This window comes from Portunus trituberculatus, chromosome 17 (assembly GCF_017591435.1).
Source record: "Portunus trituberculatus isolate SZX2019 chromosome 17, ASM1759143v1, whole genome shotgun sequence".
Lineage (NCBI taxonomy): Eukaryota > Metazoa > Arthropoda > Malacostraca > Decapoda > Portunidae > Portunus > Portunus trituberculatus.
In genome coordinates this window covers 18531746-18549699 of record NC_059271.1, presented here as the reverse complement: position 1 = coordinate 18549699, position 17954 = coordinate 18531746, and the positions used below count along the sequence as shown (strand labels likewise).

Below are 17954 nucleotides of genomic sequence, written 5' to 3'. Positions count from 1 at the left end.
CAAGACTAGATGGAAAGGGAGAATAAGGGAGAATGGGAAGAGAGAATTTGAGAAAAGGGTGAATGTGAAAGATATGGGAGGACGAGAGGAAAGAAAGAAAGTAGGAATGGAAGAAAAGGAGGAATTGGCAGGGAGGAAAGTATGTTGGGAGAGAGAGAGAGAGAGAGAGAGAGAGAGAGAGAGAGAGAGAGAGAGAGAGAGAGAGAGAGACGATGAAAAAACAGAAGTAACAGGAGATAAAAATGATATAGTGAGAGACCTATAAAGGGAACTAGAGACAGACACACACGCAGAAAAATACAGACACATATACGGAAATAAAATTACAAAAAAGGGAGAGAAAAAAAAGTTACAAAATTTTCTTCATCCCCCCAAAAAACGCCATTGACACTATAAGGAAATTCGGAGGAAAGATTTTTTTTTTTGCCCATACAAGTTGAACAATTATGGGATTAGGGAGTCATCATGGTACACAAAGGTAAGGGATTTAATTAGGGGCAGGTGAGGGAGGCACTAACTACCCTCACCACACCCCATAGCTACACAGAGAACATCTAATTGAAGGAAGTTGCTGATGATATGAAGGGAAGTGAGATAACGAGAAGATAATTGAATGGTGTGTAACGTAATGGGTGACAAAATTATATAACTACGAACTGGAAAGGTTGACATAGAAGACAATTAAAGAACTGATTGGTATTTAGCGGAATGGATGGCAGAAACAAGAGAGTTGAAAAGGTAAAACTAAACCAATCGATAAATTAATTGAGTGTTTTGTTGTGGATGACAAGAAAACTAAGAATCTTAAAGATCAGTATAAATGAGAAATATGATGACTGACTAGAATGCACATTAATAACGCCTGAGTAAAATGTAAGAAGAGAATATGAATCAAAACAATAATGTTACTTGAATTGTAGAGATAAATGGAAGAAATATGGTTAATAAAGAGAATACGACTCAATATTTAAAGAAAAATGCAACTTGAATGATATCTATAGAGGGTAAAAGAAAGGAAATTAAGTATAATTCCAATGAAAGGTCAGAAAAGAATAACAGATTGAAATAAAAGCGACAATTTGAAACACCTCACAAAACACTCCATTCTTTACGTCACCTGCTCTTGAATATGCCTCACGTTGTGAAAACACACACACACACACACACACACACACACACACACACACACACACACACACACACACACACACACACAAATGAAACACGAGGATAAAAGACAAAAAAGAAATAACGAAATGAAAAGATAAAAGATATTTCAAAAGTTATATGTAGACAAATTTCTTATCTAGTGATTGATACACACACACACACACACACACACACACACACACACACACACACACACACACACACACACACACACACACACACACACACACAACGTGCAAAAAGAATAAAAGATAGGCAACAAGAAAAAAATGTGTTAGGTTTAGTTCTCTCACTCTTCCTGCTCTTCTTCCTCCTCTTTCTGTCATCTCCTATGAAATCCTTGTCTTCGTTACAGTGTTGTATATTACTTTATCTTTCTCCTCCTACTCCTCATCCTCCTCCTACTCCTTTTCCTCTCTCTCCTCCTACTCCTCCTCCTACTCCTCTTCTTCCTCCTCTTCCTCTATTGTTTTGTAATTAAACCTCAGTCTCACAATGTCATATAGTTATGTAATTTTATGTAATTCTTTATTTTTCCTCATTCCAGTACAGCGTTATGTAATCCTCCCCCTCCTCCTCTTCTTTCTCCTCTTCCTCCTAGCAATAAAAGCAATAATGGAAAATAATGCGAGGCGAAAATGGAAATAAATAACATTAAGTCAATCATATCCTTCGATTCTATATCTCCTCTCTATCTCTACCTCCCTTCCTCCCTTCATCCCCTCTACTGCTAACCATCCTTCCCTTCTTTCCTCCACAGTTTGTTTGATTTTTTTCCTTCATTTTTTCCCATTTCATATTTTCCAAACCTCTTTCATTCTTTTCCTTAAAATGTACCTCTTTTCTCATTTCCTTTTCCAGTTTTCTTCTTTTTACTTTCTTCTACTTCCATACCCTCTTTTTCTTCATAATTATATCCATTTCTTCCTCTTTCTTTCATCTTTCTACTCTCATCTTCCATTCCTTTCATTCATCTTTTCTTTTTCCTCCTATCTTTTTTCTACCTCTATTTCCATTCTCATTTCCACGTAACTATTTTCAACTTCGTCCTCAGACACAGATCTCCCTATCACACTGTCCCTCATCCCTTTTCTTCACCATTCCTACCTCTTTTCCTCCCAACTCCCAATACCCTCCTTTGTCATCCTATCCCCTCCCTCCCACCTCCTATCCTGTAAACCAACCGCAGCCTTCCCATCCTCAATTACCTCCAACACTCGTACTTCCCTCTCTCTCTCTCTCTCTCTCTCTCTCTCTCTCTCTCTCTCTCTCTCTCTCTCTCTCTCTCTCTCTCTCTCTCTCTCTCTCCTCCTTCTCTCCCTCCTTCCCTCTCAGAGTCTCGCTCCTCGCGCTGATCCTCCTCGCTTTCTGTCCTGGAGTCTGCTAAACCATGTGCTCTTCCTGTTTACCCCCAAGAGAACATTGTTAACCTCGCCTCCAGGGGAACTTTGGGCCGCCAGGGAACTAGATTGTCCCGGAAACTTGCACAATCTCACCAAGGCCCCGATCAGCTTAGAGTTTGGAGTTGAGCTTATCAAGGAGCCAAATTACTAAGAGGAGGAAGACTAAAGTTGAGAATATTATAGATCACCTCACCTCCCTCCCTTTCCTCCCTCATCTCCTACTTTCCTCCTCTCCTCTCTCTCTCTCTCTCTCTCTCTCTCTCTCTCTCTCTCTCTCTCTCTCTCTCTCTCTCTCTCTCTCTCTCTGTCTCCTTAGGTGGATTAATGTGTTTCCTCAGGTATTCATCATTAAGACTGCTACTACCTCACTCACTCACTCACTCACTCTCTCCCTCTTTCCCTTCCCCCATCATCTCTTCTTTCCCCTCAGTGAGTTTCTTGCCGTGTTGTTACTCCGTCAACCCTCCTTCCTCCATACTCTCGACATCCTCCTCCTCCTCCTCCTCCTCCTCCTCCTCCTCCTCCTCCTCCTCCTCCTTCTCCTTCCCCTCTGCTCCAATAACCTGAGTGTCTCCCTTCTATTTTATTTTTCTTTTCATTTTTTCTCTGCCCCAAGCAGTGTCTTCATCTCCCATGTTGTGGTGTTTTGTTGGCTCTCACAAACAAAAGATATATCTCCCACCTGCGTCCTCTTGTCCTCTCTCCTGTCTCCTCTCTCCTCCATCCCTTCCACTCTCTCTCTCTCTACAACCCTCCCTACTCTACCGCATATACTTTCTTTCCTCTCTTTCTCTCTCTCTCTCTCTCTCTCTCTCTCTCTCTCTCTCTCTCTCTCTCTCTCTCTCTCTTCCCTCCTTGCTCGCTCACCCTGACAAAGCTGTAATATCTTTTGTTTGGTACCATTGTGTTGTGTTTTTTTATTTCCTCTCCGAGATATCACAGTGCACGAGACAAAAAACACAACCAGCTCCATATAAAGCCGTGATCTAATACTGTACATTTTCTATCTTCTGCAGCCATGTTGAGATGGTGCGTGGTGTGGGCGTGCCTGGCCGGGGTGGCGCGGGCGTTCTGCCCCCCTGGCTGCAACTGTGACGACAATGTGCCCAGCGCTCGCTGTGTGGGCGTGGGACTAAATGTGCTGCCCATCCTCTTCAACCCTCGCCTGCGACGCCTCAACATGGCCCACAACCTCATCAGCTCCTTGAATGACGGTCTGGTGTTTTTTGACCGCCTCGAGGAGCTGGATTTGTCTAACAACGCGCTGACTTACCTGGGCACAGAAAACTTTGTGGAGCAAGTGCGGCTCCAGGAACTCCGGCTGGCGCACAACAACCTGACAACTCTCACGCCGGGCGCCTTCCGCGGCCTCAACTCCCTCACGCTGCTTGACCTCAGCCACAATGGTCTGATCGACCTGCAGCCTGGGATGCTGGAGGACGCCCCACGCCTCACCGTCCTCCTCCTTGCCCACAACAAACTTCACGTCCTCGTCCGGCACACTTTCCGCGGCCTTCGGAGCCTCCACGTCCTTGACCTGTGTGACAATTACTTCCGGGACGTACCGTCGTCCGCTCTCGGTGACCTGCAGTCCCTCAAGTCGCTACACATGTGTCGCAACCGCCTTACTCGCCTCGAGCCCGACGCCTTCACCAACCCAGCGCTGACGTCACTCTCGCTGGAGACCAACAATATCGACCACATAGAAGCCGGTGCCCTTCAGCGCCTCAAGAACCTACAGAAACTCAACCTTAACGACAATCTGTTGCGTGAAGTGCCCGCCGCAGTGTTGTCTCTTCTGGTGATGCTGGACACGCTCATCCTCAACAAAAACAACTTCACCACCATACAGGCGGAGGCGTTCAGGAGCCTAAGTCGCCTCACCACGTTGGAGATCTCCCGATGTCCTCGCCTCGCCTCACTGCACCCCAACGCCTTCGCTCACTGCAGCAACCTCCAGCGACTTACTATATCTCACAACCCGTTGATACGACATCTTCCGGAAAGGCTGTTCACTTCCCTGCCTCGCCTACACATGCTGGACCTCCGCGCCAACAGCCTCAAGAGCGTGTCAGAGGTCAGCATGCCATGGGGCTCCCTCGCTCACCTCGACCTGCGTGACAACCAGCTGGTGTGCAATTGTTCTATCCGGTGGTTGGCGGCGCTACTAGGGGCGGCCAACACCTCCCTCGCGGCGCCTGATGTGCAATGCGCCTCTCCGGAGAAGCTCAAAGGCCTTTATCTCTCCAGGTAAGTCACTCCCTCTAGTCTAGGCTGTGGCAGCCAACCAGAGGCGCCATGGCTGATTTTACCACCTTCTCTTCTAAAAAGACACGTAAACGGAAAAAAAAGAGAGGCAAAGAGGGTTTTTGTCTTGATCTTTCTACTATCAAACACCAAAGTGTTTCAATTTCTCTCATCACGCCAGTTTTAATGTCTCTCACTGCAGTGTTGCCCAATTCGCTGACCTTTTCTGCCTTTCCATTATTTGTGCCATTTACTCCCGTCAGTCACTCCTATCCTCATCCTCTTCTTCTCACCGCCACTGACCTGCCTTTCTCATTTTTTTTTTACCTCTCCATCTACTCCAATCAGTGTTTCCTTGCCCTTCCTCTAACTCCCGCCGTCGCTGCTCGGGCCTGGGACTCCATTCATACCGACGCAACTGGCGGCTTAGATTCACTCCTCATGTCCGTTCGATTCCCGATTCACGGGCAGCCAATCCTCGCCGTGGCCTCGTCCGGCGGTACATTGAAGCCTCTCACTGCTCTTCAATCAGCAGGTAATTCAAGCCGTCCCAGGAGCTCCCTGGCGCGGCTCACTGCCGGCGCGGGGGACGCTGCATGGCGGGGCGAGGCGATAGAGCGCCATCCGTTATCAGATTATCTCGACGCTCTCCCGTTACCGAGTTACCGGCTGACGAATGTTTCCCGCTAAAGGCGCTAATAAATCCAGATGCTGCCTCGGGCTGACAGTTACCTGAGAGGTGTAACGCAATCACCAGGATGTTGCATGTTGACGTGGCGCTTCTCTCTCTCTCTCTCTCTCTCTCTCTCTCTCTCTGGTGTCAATTTTACCTTCAACTTTTTGCAAAGATTTTTTTTCACTATATTTATAAACTATTTACAAGTTGTTCGTCGATGTTATCATTTTCGTCTTCAACTTCAACATTTTTTTTACCCATTTTACCTTCTATATTACCGATCTCATCTGACAGTTTTCCTTCACATTCAATCCTATCAACCCTCTGTCACTTATCCATTCCTCTCAACCTTCCTTCACTTTCACCACCACGTCTCTTTCTTCACCTTCTTACCTTAACATCCTTCACCTACCAACCTCTCGACCCACCTTCCACAATCACCAGCCCATCTGCCTAGCAACCTACCAATCTATATGCCAACCTACCTTCCTCCCCTTTCCTGCCTGCACATGCCTACCTAAACGTCCCTCCCTGCCTACACATTCCTGCCTGGCCAGCTGTCATCGCCGCAGTTGTTTGGGGTCCCCGTGAGGCAACAAACAAAACCGTGACACATGGGCCAGTTCCAGGTGCAGTTTCAACATTACAGCAGCAAAATGATATGAGCCTTACAATTTATACCTTCCTCTTCTTCCTCTTTTCATATTTTTGTGGCGGGTATTTGTTTTGTCCCAGATTTCGTTGCTTTTCTCCTGCTTCGGCCTCCTTCTTTCTTTCTTTCTTTCTTGTTATTTTTTTCTTGTCTCGTCTCTCGTCTCATTCTCTCTCTCTCTCTCTCTCTCTCTCTCTCTCTCTCTCTCTCTCTCTCTCTCTCTCTCTCTCTCTCTCTCTCTCTCTCGCTTATGTTCCTCTTTCTATTTTCTTTTGTCATTCTGCCGCTTTATCTTTCTTTCCCCTTCGCATCTCGTTCATCATTTTTCTCTCCTGCGTCAGCCTGCATTTCCATCCCCATTTCCTTTACATTTCCGCTGTTCTCCCTCTCTCCCTCACTACTTCCTCCTCCTCCTCCTCCTCCTCCTCCTCCTCCTCCTCCTCCTCCACCTCCTCCTCTTCTTCCTATCATTCCCTGTTTACCTTTTTCTCTTCCTTTTCTCTCCCTATCTTAAGTCCTCCTTTCCTTCCTATTGCTTTCAGTTCCCCTTTTACATTCAACATTTTCTTTCACGTCAGCTTTTCTTTTCTGTCTTTCTCCATTTCGTTTTCTTCTGGTTTCTGTTCTGTGTGACTGTTCTGTTCATCATTTCTTTGCTTCCTCTCTCTCTCTCTCTCTCTCTCTCTCTCTCTCTCTTGCTCTTTCTCTCTTGCTTATCTTCCTCTCTCTCCTTCCTCCATCACTGTTTCATTACGTCTATTTCCGTTTCTCCTCTTCCGTCTTTATCTCTCCTTCTACAAGCTCCTCTGTTATCTCTCTCTCTCTCTCTCTCTCTCTCTCTCTCTCTTACATAAACACATATGCACATTCTCTCTCTCTCTCTCTCTCTTACAGAGAGAGAGAGAGAGAGAGAGAGAGAGAGATTTCATTTAATGTCGCCTTAATGAAGTCTTCTTGATATAATAAATTGCATTCTCTCTCTCTCTCTCTCTCTCTCTCTCTCTCTCTCTCTCTCTCTCTCCACCTTTTAGAAATATGTTGTTTTGTCCTGTACCTTCCATTTTCCAGCTGCATATCCGAGGCTTCCTGAAATGCATTCCCTCTTTCCTCTCTCTCTCTCTCTCTCTCTCTCTCTCTCTCTCTCTCTCTCTCTCTCTCTCTCTCTCTCTCTCTCTCACACACTCACACACACACACACATGCTAGTCACGCGAGGCCGTAATGAAAGATATCTCCAATAACCCGACGAGAGAGACGAACTACTAGAGAGAGAGAGAGAGAGAGAGAGAGAGAGAGAGAGAGAGAGAGAGAGAGAGCAATGTGTTCTTTTTCTTTTGTTTACTTTCTCCATATGAAACGTAAACCCAACCTAACCTAACCTAACCTAACCTAACCTAACCACTAGACCTTCAATCACAGATGGGATTATTTTGTTTGTACATGCACCCTGTATCTTCCTCTTCCTCTTCTTCCTCCTCCTCCTCTTCCTTCCTTCCTTCCTTCCTTCCTTCCTTCTTTGGGTTCCTTCATCCTTCACTGCACACATCCCTTCCTTCTCTTCCCTTTCCCTCGTGACGTATTCTTATCATCACCATTCTGTCTCTCTCTCTCCTCCTCTTTCATTCTTCCCTCTCCTATTTGAATTTCTTCCTTTTTCTTCTTCTCTCTCCTCCTCTTCTTCTTACATCGTCTTTGTTTTTATTCTCAACATCTTCACTACTTCTTTTTCTTTTCTCTTTTCCTCTTTCTCCTTCTCCACCTCGTTTTTGCACTTTCTTTTATTTTCTCCTTTTCTCTGCAAAATTTCTGTTCTTCCTTGTCCACACCTTCATCCTTCCTCGCCCTTCTTCTCCTACCCTTTCATATTTATTTTTTTCCTTCTCGAATTTTTTTTCCCTTTCCGTCCCTTTTTTTTAATCCCTCACCCATAATTCACCCATAATTTACCCTATTCTTCTAATCACCCTTTACATCTTTCCTTTTTCATTTTCATTTTTTCATTCCTTTCATTCTCTTTCTTTCTTTCTGCTTTCTTCTAGCCTTACTCTTTCTTTTGTTTTTTTCTTCATTCGTCTTCCCTCGCCTTCTCGTTCTACCTCCTCCTTTCATCATGCGCCTTCCTTCTTTCCCTTCTTCAGCGCATTCAGTTTGGACCTTTCGAGGGACATGATATCCTCCTGCCTTGGACTTTCACAGCGGAGGAGCCATCCATCACAGTGGGGCCTCCTCCAGCGGGAAGAGTCACGTGTGAGGGAAATCAGGCGGCGGGAGGAAGGCTTGGTTGACTGGCTGGCGGGAAGAAGGAAAGGGTTGAAGTAGAGAGTGGAGGCAGCAGGGAGGAAGGGACGGATGAAGGGAGAGCGGGAAGCCAGGAAGGAAGGAGGAAAGGAAGGAAGGAAGGAAGGAAGGAAGGAGGAGGAAGGAAGGGAGGGAGGGAAGGAAGGCAGAAGGAGAAAAAAGGAGGAGAAAAAGCGTCATTTGCGGAATAAACTTTTTGCTGTTATTACGAGCAGGAGGAGGAAGGGACACACAATCTCTCTCTCTCTCTCTCTCTCTCTCTCTCTCTCTCTCTCTCTCTCTCTGGCTACGACCCACTCCCTTTTAAAGCTCCCTCCCGCAGGCTACAATGTGGAGGGAGTGACGTGCTGCGCGGTGTCAGAGGCGAGAAGTGTGACCATGTATTATTTATTGGCATGAGACATAAATATTGTGCCGGGAAAAAGAGGACAAGAGCTACTGACAGAGTTTGAGAGAGAGAGAGAGAGAGAGAGAGAGAGAGAGAGAGAGAGAGAGAGAGAGAGCAAGATTAACTCCCGTGTCTCTGAGGAATATAACATCCATCCTCTTTTATCTTAACTCTCCTTCCCTTCCCTTCCCTTCCCCTTCCTTCCCTCTCTCCCCCCTCCCTTCCCCACTCGTCCCTTCTCTTCATTTCTTCTTCTTTTTTATATATATTCTCTCCTTGCTTTTTCTCTCTTCTCCTTTTCCTTTATCTTTTTTTTGTTCCTTTATTTGTGCTGCTTATCTTTCATTATTTCTCTCTCTCTCTCTCTTTCTGTTTTCTTTTCCTTACATCCATCTTTTCCTTTTCCTCTTTCACGTTTCCTTTCTTTGTGTTAGTTCATCTTTCATTCATTTTTTTTCTTTTCCTTTCATTGTTTTCTTTGTTTTTTTCTTTGGTTCGTTAATCTCAATTCTCAATCTTCACTTTCTCTTTTTTAATTTATTACCTCTTCTTATTTCCCATACCTCTTCTATTTTTTCCTTTCTTTTCTTTCTCATTTCCCTATTTTTTTCTCTCTCTCCATCTCATTATTTATCTTTCTTTACTTTTCTCCCTCTTTTCATCGTAATTTATTTTTTTCCTTCTTCTTCGAGCTTCTCCATCACATTTTTCCCTTTCTTCTCATTCCTTACTTTACTTCCTCCTACTTTAATTTCCTATTTCCATTCATTTTATTCCCTCCCTTATCAACTCTCCTCTACCCTTCCTTCCCTTTTTTTCCCTCCAATTCCATTATCTCCAATTCCCTCCCTTGTCTGCTATTTCATTATTCCTTTCTATTTCCTGGAGCAGCCTCCCTTCTCTCTCCCTTCTTTCTCCTCCCTTCATTCCATTATATTTTCTCCTCCATTCTTTGCCTTCCTTTCTTATTTTCTCCAATTTTGCATCATATCCTTTTCCCTTTTCATATCTTTTCATTTTCTTTTCTTTTTCTTATCAATTTCCTTCCCATTCGTTGTTACTTTCCATAAATATTATCCTTCCCCCTAAAACACAGATTATTTAATTTTTCATTTCATCTTTCCAGCCTGTTTCTCCCTAAGCTGTTGTTTTCTTTTCTTTTCTCTTTCTTTTTCTTTCACTTTCCTTGCACTCTCATTACCTTCTTCCCTTTTCAATTTCCTCCCATAAAACTCCCTTCAGTTTCTCCCCACAAGATCTTTATCATCTTTCCCCATCACTGCCTCAGCACCCCCCACACACACACACACACACACACACACACACACACACACACACACACACACACACACACACACACACACACACATTCCCTTTAAGCATCCTTCCTTTTTCTGACTCGCTCTGTTTTTCTTCTTACCTTTGTTACTTTAAGAGAGGAGTAGCAAGACACGTGCAGGAAAAAAAATTGGAAACCTTTTTTCTTGCCCCGTTGTATTGATAATTTACTCTTATTACTTTGGATCTTTTAAATGTTAGTATGAAGACACATGTAGAACTAGACTGGAAGGCTTTTTATCTTCTACCTTTACTTTGAACAGGGATAATCAAGTATGGACGTTTCTATTTCAGTATGTATAATCGTAAGAATATAAAGAAAGTTAAGTGCAAGAACATGTCAGGAGTACACGTGGCAGTGTCTATAAGGCATTCCTATTTTTATTCATTCCTGTTTCTCTTCATCTTTAAAGCTCTCTGGTCTATATGGAAAATTGCTCTTATTTCTTTATTGTCACGACCGGGTTCTTATGAAACACGCGCCCTTTCTCTGCTAAACTTTTCTTTTTTTTAAATCATCTTCATTTGTTCATGATATATGTGTGAACTACATCCTATTCAATTCATTTCTCTCTCTCTCTCTCTCTCTCTCTCTCTCTCTCTCTCTCTCTCTCTCTCTCTCTCTCTCTCTCTTCTACACATCCACGTAAACCATTTTCTTCACAATTCATTAGGCTGAAATCAATCTCTTCTTCTATCTCTCTTTCTACTCTACCCACGTAAATTATTTTCCTACAATGTGAAAACCTCTATTTTTTTTTCTAGCTATTCCTCTTTTTTTGTTCCCTACAGACTGAGCCCGAGCGAGCAGCTGTGTGTGGATCAAGTGCAGGTAGTGGTGGGCATTGTGGTGGTCACCGTCTCCACTGTGCTGCTCATGGCCCTCTCCGTTCTCCTGTGCAAGTCAGTGCTACATACTTGGCGGAGGCAGTGAACAGTGACGTGGTAGTAGTAGTAGGGGGTGGTAGTGGTTGTGTTTGTGTTGTTAGAGGTAGTGATTGTTGTTGATGTGGTTAGAATGTCGGTAGTGGTAGTATTAGTGATGGTGGTACCAGTAGTAGTAGTAGTAGTAGTAGTAGTAGTAGTAGTAGTAGTAGTAGTAGTAGTAGTAGTAGTACTGTAGTAGTAGTAGTAGTAGTAGTAGTAGTAGTAGTAGTAGTAGTAGTTGTAGTAGTAGTAGTAGTAGTAGTAGTAGTAGTAGTAGTAGTAGTAGTAGTAGTAGTAGTAGTAGTAGTAGTAGTAGTTGTTGTTGTAGTAGTAGTAGTAATAATAATAATTGTTGTCGCTGTTGTTATTATTACTATTTTTGTTTTTGCTGTTATAATGATTGATGTAAATATTATGAAGGTCGAAACATGGAACGATTATGATAATGAAATTCATGATAATGATAATAATAGTAATGATAATAATAATAATAATAATAATAATAATAATAATAATAATAATAATAATAATAATAATAATAACATTAATATCAATAATAATAATGATAATAATATAAATAATAATAATGATAATAATATAAATAATAATAATAGTAGTAATAGTAATAATAATAATAATAATAGAATCACACACACACACACACACACACACACACACACACACACACACACACACACACACCGCGTAGTGTAGTGGTTAGCACGCTCGACTCACAATCGAGAGGGCCGGGTTTGAGTCCCGGCGCGGCGAGGCAAATGGGCAAGCCTCTTAATGTGTGGCCCCTGTTCACCTAGCAGTAAATAGGTACGGGATGTAACTCGAGGGGTTGTGGCCTCGCTTTCCCGGTGTGTGGAGTGTGTTATGGTCTCAGTCCTACCCGAAGATCAGTCTATGAGCTCTGAGCTCGCTCCGTAATGGGGAAGACTGCCTGGGTGACCAGCAGGTGACCGTGGTGGTGAATTACACACACACACACACACACACACACACACACACACACACACACACACACACACACACACACACACACACACACACACACACACAGCGCGCGTGCATTAATTTGTGACTATAGAATCACGCGCCCACCTTTAAGCATCCACGGATAAATGTCATAAAAATATAGAGAAAAGGAAAAGAAATATTAGTTATTTTTTCACCCTCTCCGTCGACCAGCCTGCAAAATAATCAAGGTTGCTGTCCACACAACTCCCAATTTTCAAGATTCTGGTTCAGGTACACACAAAATAATTACAGTGGAGGTATACTTACTTTTTCCTTCATGTACGTATTGAAGAAAGAAAAAATATTCAACAAACACAGGTGGGTGCACACAGGCATGCATGCACACACACACACACACACACACACACACACACACACACACACACACACACACACACACACACACACATGTAAAATATATCATATGAGAAATGTTTACAGACTTCAACATTCGGTTAAAACGAATTTTAAACTTAGTACAAGATTTTAGTTTGAGAGTTTTAATTGAATTTCAACTTTTACGTGAGGTAACGCATGCACCCTGTCGGTTATTACGACGCGTTAATCCTTTTCTCCCATCCCCTAACTCCCCCCCTCCCGACTCTCCCACCTCCTTCAGGTACCGACGGAGGAACCAGAGGGACAAGATGGGAAGAATGTGGCCTCCGGGACCCCTTGCACCGTGGCCTCCTGACAACCACACCGCCCCGACGCGTCACATCATGGCTGATGAATATGTTTACCACACCTACTCCTCCGTCAGAAAGATTCCCGTTACCAAGGTCTGAGGGGAGCCACCTGTGAGGCCGAGAGAGTGTAACCCTTCCTGTTTTGTTCCATTGAGGAGGTTGAGGAAACGTGGACGAACAAAGAGGCCACTTCGGCTGTACCTGCCCGGCGTTCCGAGAGGACTAAGACCAGCTGACGTACACTGCAGTGAGAGCATCAAGAACGTCTCCACCGGGTGTGTCCGGTTGTGCTGAGAAGAGTTGAAGGAGCACCGCGAAGAATGGAATAATCGTTTTGAGGCTTCGGGAGAGTTAGCGTTGTATCTGTGCTTCAAAATCGCTACTTATATTGATGGGGCGTTTCAGCTCAAGCAGTACCGCAGAAACATTTTCTTCATGGTTTATCCAAGGGCGTAGGCGTTTGTTTTTGTGCTTCGAAATTGCTGATTGTGCGGAGGACTTCTCACCCTCACTACGCTGACTCTGGGAGAATGCGACAGAATGACTTATGGCGAGCGAGGAGCAGAAATCAAAACCAATGAAATAATTTTGCACCGGGACAAATGAATGACGAGTGGTCTGTTTTGTCTGTCTGTCTGTTAGGCCAGCAATGAGGGAAAGCGAAGTTACGTAGAGGGAAGTGTGATACAGGGTTTACTCATATATGGGGTGTGTGAATGTGATTGGTGACTGTGGAAGCGCCTGGATCCACTAAACACCACTACGTACACTCCAATGCGCTCCACTAAAACACGCGTATCCTTGCCTTAAGTGATACTATTCCCTGCTATCGATTCTGAATGAAGTCCTCGTGTTGTTCCCTGATCCAGAAATCCATACCTTTGTACGCACCGATTTCAACGTCATAAAGTTCCAGGAATCGCTACCAACACTGATCTCTCCCCCTTCCTTCCTTACCTGCCTCACCTTGTCCCGGTAACAGGATAATGATATCAGCCACACATGTTGTTCCCAAAGAGGTCAGGGAGGCACTTCATTCCGCACCGCTACTGCCTCCACAAAGCTTTAAGGTTCGGAAAGGGGAACACCAAGCGGCTCTGGAACTCAACCCCGCTGCTAACCCACCACCCAGCCAGCAGCCACCCAGCCACACAGCCACCCAACCACCGAGGCCTTCCCATCCTTCATAACCTGGCAAGCGGCGTCCAGCGGCTGACAGCAACACCACCGTTGGGAGAGAGGGTGTGGACTCGCTATGATACACTGACGCACACACACATATACACACACACACACACACACACACACACACACACACACACACACACACACACACACACACACGCGTACAATATCCACCCACACCCATCCTCACACACATACGAAACTAATCCCCTGAAGTAAAATAACGCATAGGTATGAAAACAAAAACAAAAAATACAGAACAACATTGGTAAACTTTTCAGACGGATGAAACATGTGGCCGATTCCATCATCCATCACCTTCAAGTTGAGCAAACAAAATATTTATTATGAAAAAAAAAAAATCAAACATACACACACACACACACACACACACACAGGTATACTACTTACACGAGGCCTCTCCATCCCCGTTACTTCCTGCAAGCATGTACACACACACACACACACACACACACACACACACACACACACACACACACACACACACACACACACACACACACACACACACACACACATATAAACAAACAAACAAACAAACAATAGTAACGAAGGGGGAAAGGAAGGACGGAAGGAGGAAAATGAGAGAAACAAAATAGATTATAAATATGAAATATATATATAAAGAAAGGAAAAAAAAACTGACAGACAGATTGATTAATTCCGAGGTGTCGCAGCAACAACAGGGTCATAAAGCGCCGCTCAGAGAGAAAATAAACTAAAAACAGAAACTGAATTCAAAAATAAATCTTCACTATTCGAAATACGAACCAAAGAACATGTTGCTCAATTTCCATCACGCTACAGGCAGGACTGACTCACTCTCTCTCTCTCTCTCTCTCTCTCTCTCTCTCTCTCTCTCTCTCTCTCTCTCTCTCTCTTTGATGCGGCTCCTCGTCTCTGCCTCCCTGTTTCTACACTGCTTCCAGCCACCGCAGCCGCCGCCACCACCACCACCACCATTATCATGCCGCTGTTTGTGTCGCGTCCTTGTCCGTTCCTTGTCCGTTGTCCTTCCAAGTGTTTCTAAGTGTCTGTCCGTTATTCGGCCTTGAAGCGTCCTGAGCAAAGCTGTCCCATGATTACCCTCTGTGTGTGTGTGTGTGTGTGTGTGTGTGTGTGTGTGTGTGTGTGTGTGTGTGTGTGTGTGTGTGTGTGTGTGTCTTACCCCATGTGTAGTCATGTCTCCTTTCACAACGCTACGCCAGCCATGTCTATCTGTCTGCCTGCCTGTCTCGTGTGGCTACCGCTAGAGGACGTCACAAGTCGCTCAGTAATTTCCTCCTCCCGCCACGCTGACTCCCACCCTGGAATGCTGAGTGCTAAGTGTGAGTGCTGCTGGAGCTGAGGGCGCAAGTAATCAGCTAGCAGCTACTCTAATGCGAGTCTCTCTAGCATACAATTTTTTCCTGACGGCGCTCTCGAATTGATTTTTTTCCATCATGTTTTTATAATCTATTTAGCATTTACAATTTACAGGATATATATTTCAAGCGCACTTTTCACTACATCCATTTCCAAGTCCATATGTACATTGCATTGCTTTTGTGCGATATTATATATATATAAATATACTAATAATACATACGTACGTACGTGATGAATAAATGAATAAATATATATCTATACATAATTTGTGTATAATCATATATACAAGTGGAGTTATACATTTACTACCCTATAAGGTCTCGGGTGGGGCTACAACTACTACTTCAACTACAACAACTATTACTACTACTACTACTACTACTACTACTACTACTACTACTACTACTACTACAACAATTACTATTACTAATACTAATCCTACTAATACTACTACAATTACTACTACTACTACTACTACTACTACTACTACTACACTCAGTACTAATGAAAAAAATACTACACCAAGCTACACTCAGTACACTGACACCTATACACTTAATTAAGAGCATTGTCAACACCCATAGCATCCCCGTCCCTCCCAGACCTACACTCAGCACATCCCCTACCTTGCACAACACTCAAGCTCCACGCAACACAGCAACACCAGCATCGCAACAACACACTGCTACAGGGACACCGAGATGTACTGTCACGTCATCTTCACTCACCACCATCGTCACCACTATACAAAATGAAGTTGGAACAGTTACGTCATCGTCATCACTACTAGAAGCTGCATCGTCCAGTCAGTCAGTCAGTCAGTCAGTCAGTCACAGTCACCATTATTAGTGTCATCACCATTGTCACGGTCACCACTATATACACAGCCTTAACCAGTCACACTATCACCACACACACACACACACACACACACACACACACACGGATACCAAGACACACAGCCGCACATAAACAGACACAAAGTAAATAAGAAAAACAGAAACATCAAAGAAAATTAACAAGGCTGATTAAATAACAATTCATCTTCCCTGTACATAAATAATTATAATTAGTCTCCGCCTCTTTGCTCCTTCTCCTCGTCTAGTGTTGTCATAGTTTCCATTATAGCATTTTGAACTTTGATAAAAAAAATTAATAAATATTACAACCTCATATGCTTCCAGCGGCCCTTGCCTCCCCCGGACACGCGGCCCGTCTCTACCCCAGCATGTTATCAGTATAATAAATATTTTGTATTTTTGTAAAGAAGCTGTGTAAATAAACATTTCATCTCTTTAGCTCATCATTTCTTTACAGCTCAATTCGTTCTGAAATGCGCATCCGGCTATCAGTGTGTGTGTGTGTGTGTGTGTGTGTGTGTGTGTGTGTGTGTGTGTGTGTGTGTGTGTGTGTGTGTGTGTGTGTGTGTGTGTGTGTGTGGATGGATGAATGGCACTGTATGAATTAAGTAACAACATTATTTTACATATTTAAAACTATGTACGTATATGTGTAAGTGTACGTGTGTATGTATGTATCTAGTATGTAACTATGGATAGTGGATGAGTGGATGGATTGGATGAACTGATGGCTGTATTAAAGATTGATAGATATATGGTTGGCGCTGTTCGTATCTAGAAACAATATTTCGTAACCAGACAGCCGTTAACAGAGTGACACCACACCCTTCCCTTCATCCCCGGGAGGTGAGGGGAAAGGAGGGACTGAGAGGACGGCAGCAGGTCGCCAACACCACTGATTCCTCCAGGGCGTCTAGTAATCTACAGGAGGGAAACAATAGAGAAGCACAGCCTGTTTTGATAGGAAGAGGATGAGGATGAGAAGTAGGGAGAGATCAGATTACAAGACAAAACTGGACCGCATGAGAGAGAGAAAAGGAAAAATATGGTAGTCAAAAGAGGGAAGACAATATCAAAGGGAAAGAGGGAGTGTAGGACGAGAGAGGACATGAAGGTGAGAGAGAGAGAGAGAGAGAGAGAGAGAGAGAGAGAGAGAGAGAGAGAGAGAGAGAGAGAGAGAGAGAGAGAGAGAGAGAGAGAGAGAGAGAGAGAGAGAGAAAGTGGGGAAGAAAGGTAAAGTAAGAGGAACAGGAAAAAGAGTTTTGGAGGTGGGTGAAAGAGAAAGTGGAAGGAGTGATGAGGGGAAGTGGATATGAAGAAGAAAAAGGAGAAAGGAACATCACAACATTGTTAAGTCTACCCAAAATACGATTCGGGACACGGTGGCAAGTAAAACAAGACAAAATCTAGGTATATGTTGATTTGAAGGACGTCTTGAGGTGACATCAAAGGAGCGGCCACAGTAGGAACATCCCGAAAGAGATTCTTAACTTTCCATCTATCAATAATTCTCTCTCTCTCTCTCTCTCTCTCTCTCTCTCTCTCTCTCTCTCTCTCTCTCTTTCTGAGGCGAACGCACAGGTGGGAATGCTTCCTCACCATTAGTAAGTGCCGCCACTCCTCCTTACGCGGCATGACGACTTTCCGCGAGAAGTACCACCTATTTTTAAATACCGCTGAATGGACGCTGTCACTGCGCTAATACAC

The 17954-nt window shown here is 44.0% G+C and overlaps 1 protein-coding gene across 1 annotated transcript in view; it reads left to right on the top strand.

Moving 5' to 3' along the window:
• Positions 1-16685, top strand: part of LOC123505002 (insulin-like growth factor-binding protein complex acid labile subunit) — a 52819-nt gene extending 36134 nt beyond the window's left edge. Inside the window, exons 3-5 of the mRNA XM_045256009.1 lie at positions 3590-4823; positions 10964-11074; positions 12744-16685. Coding sequence (XP_045111944.1) covers positions 3592-4823; positions 10964-11074; positions 12744-12912 — 1512 coding nt within the window. The 5' untranslated portion in view covers positions 3590-3591 and the 3' untranslated portion in view covers positions 12913-16685. The remainder of the gene's footprint in view (positions 1-3589; positions 4824-10963; positions 11075-12743) is intronic.
• Positions 16686-17954: the final 1269 nt, after the last annotated feature.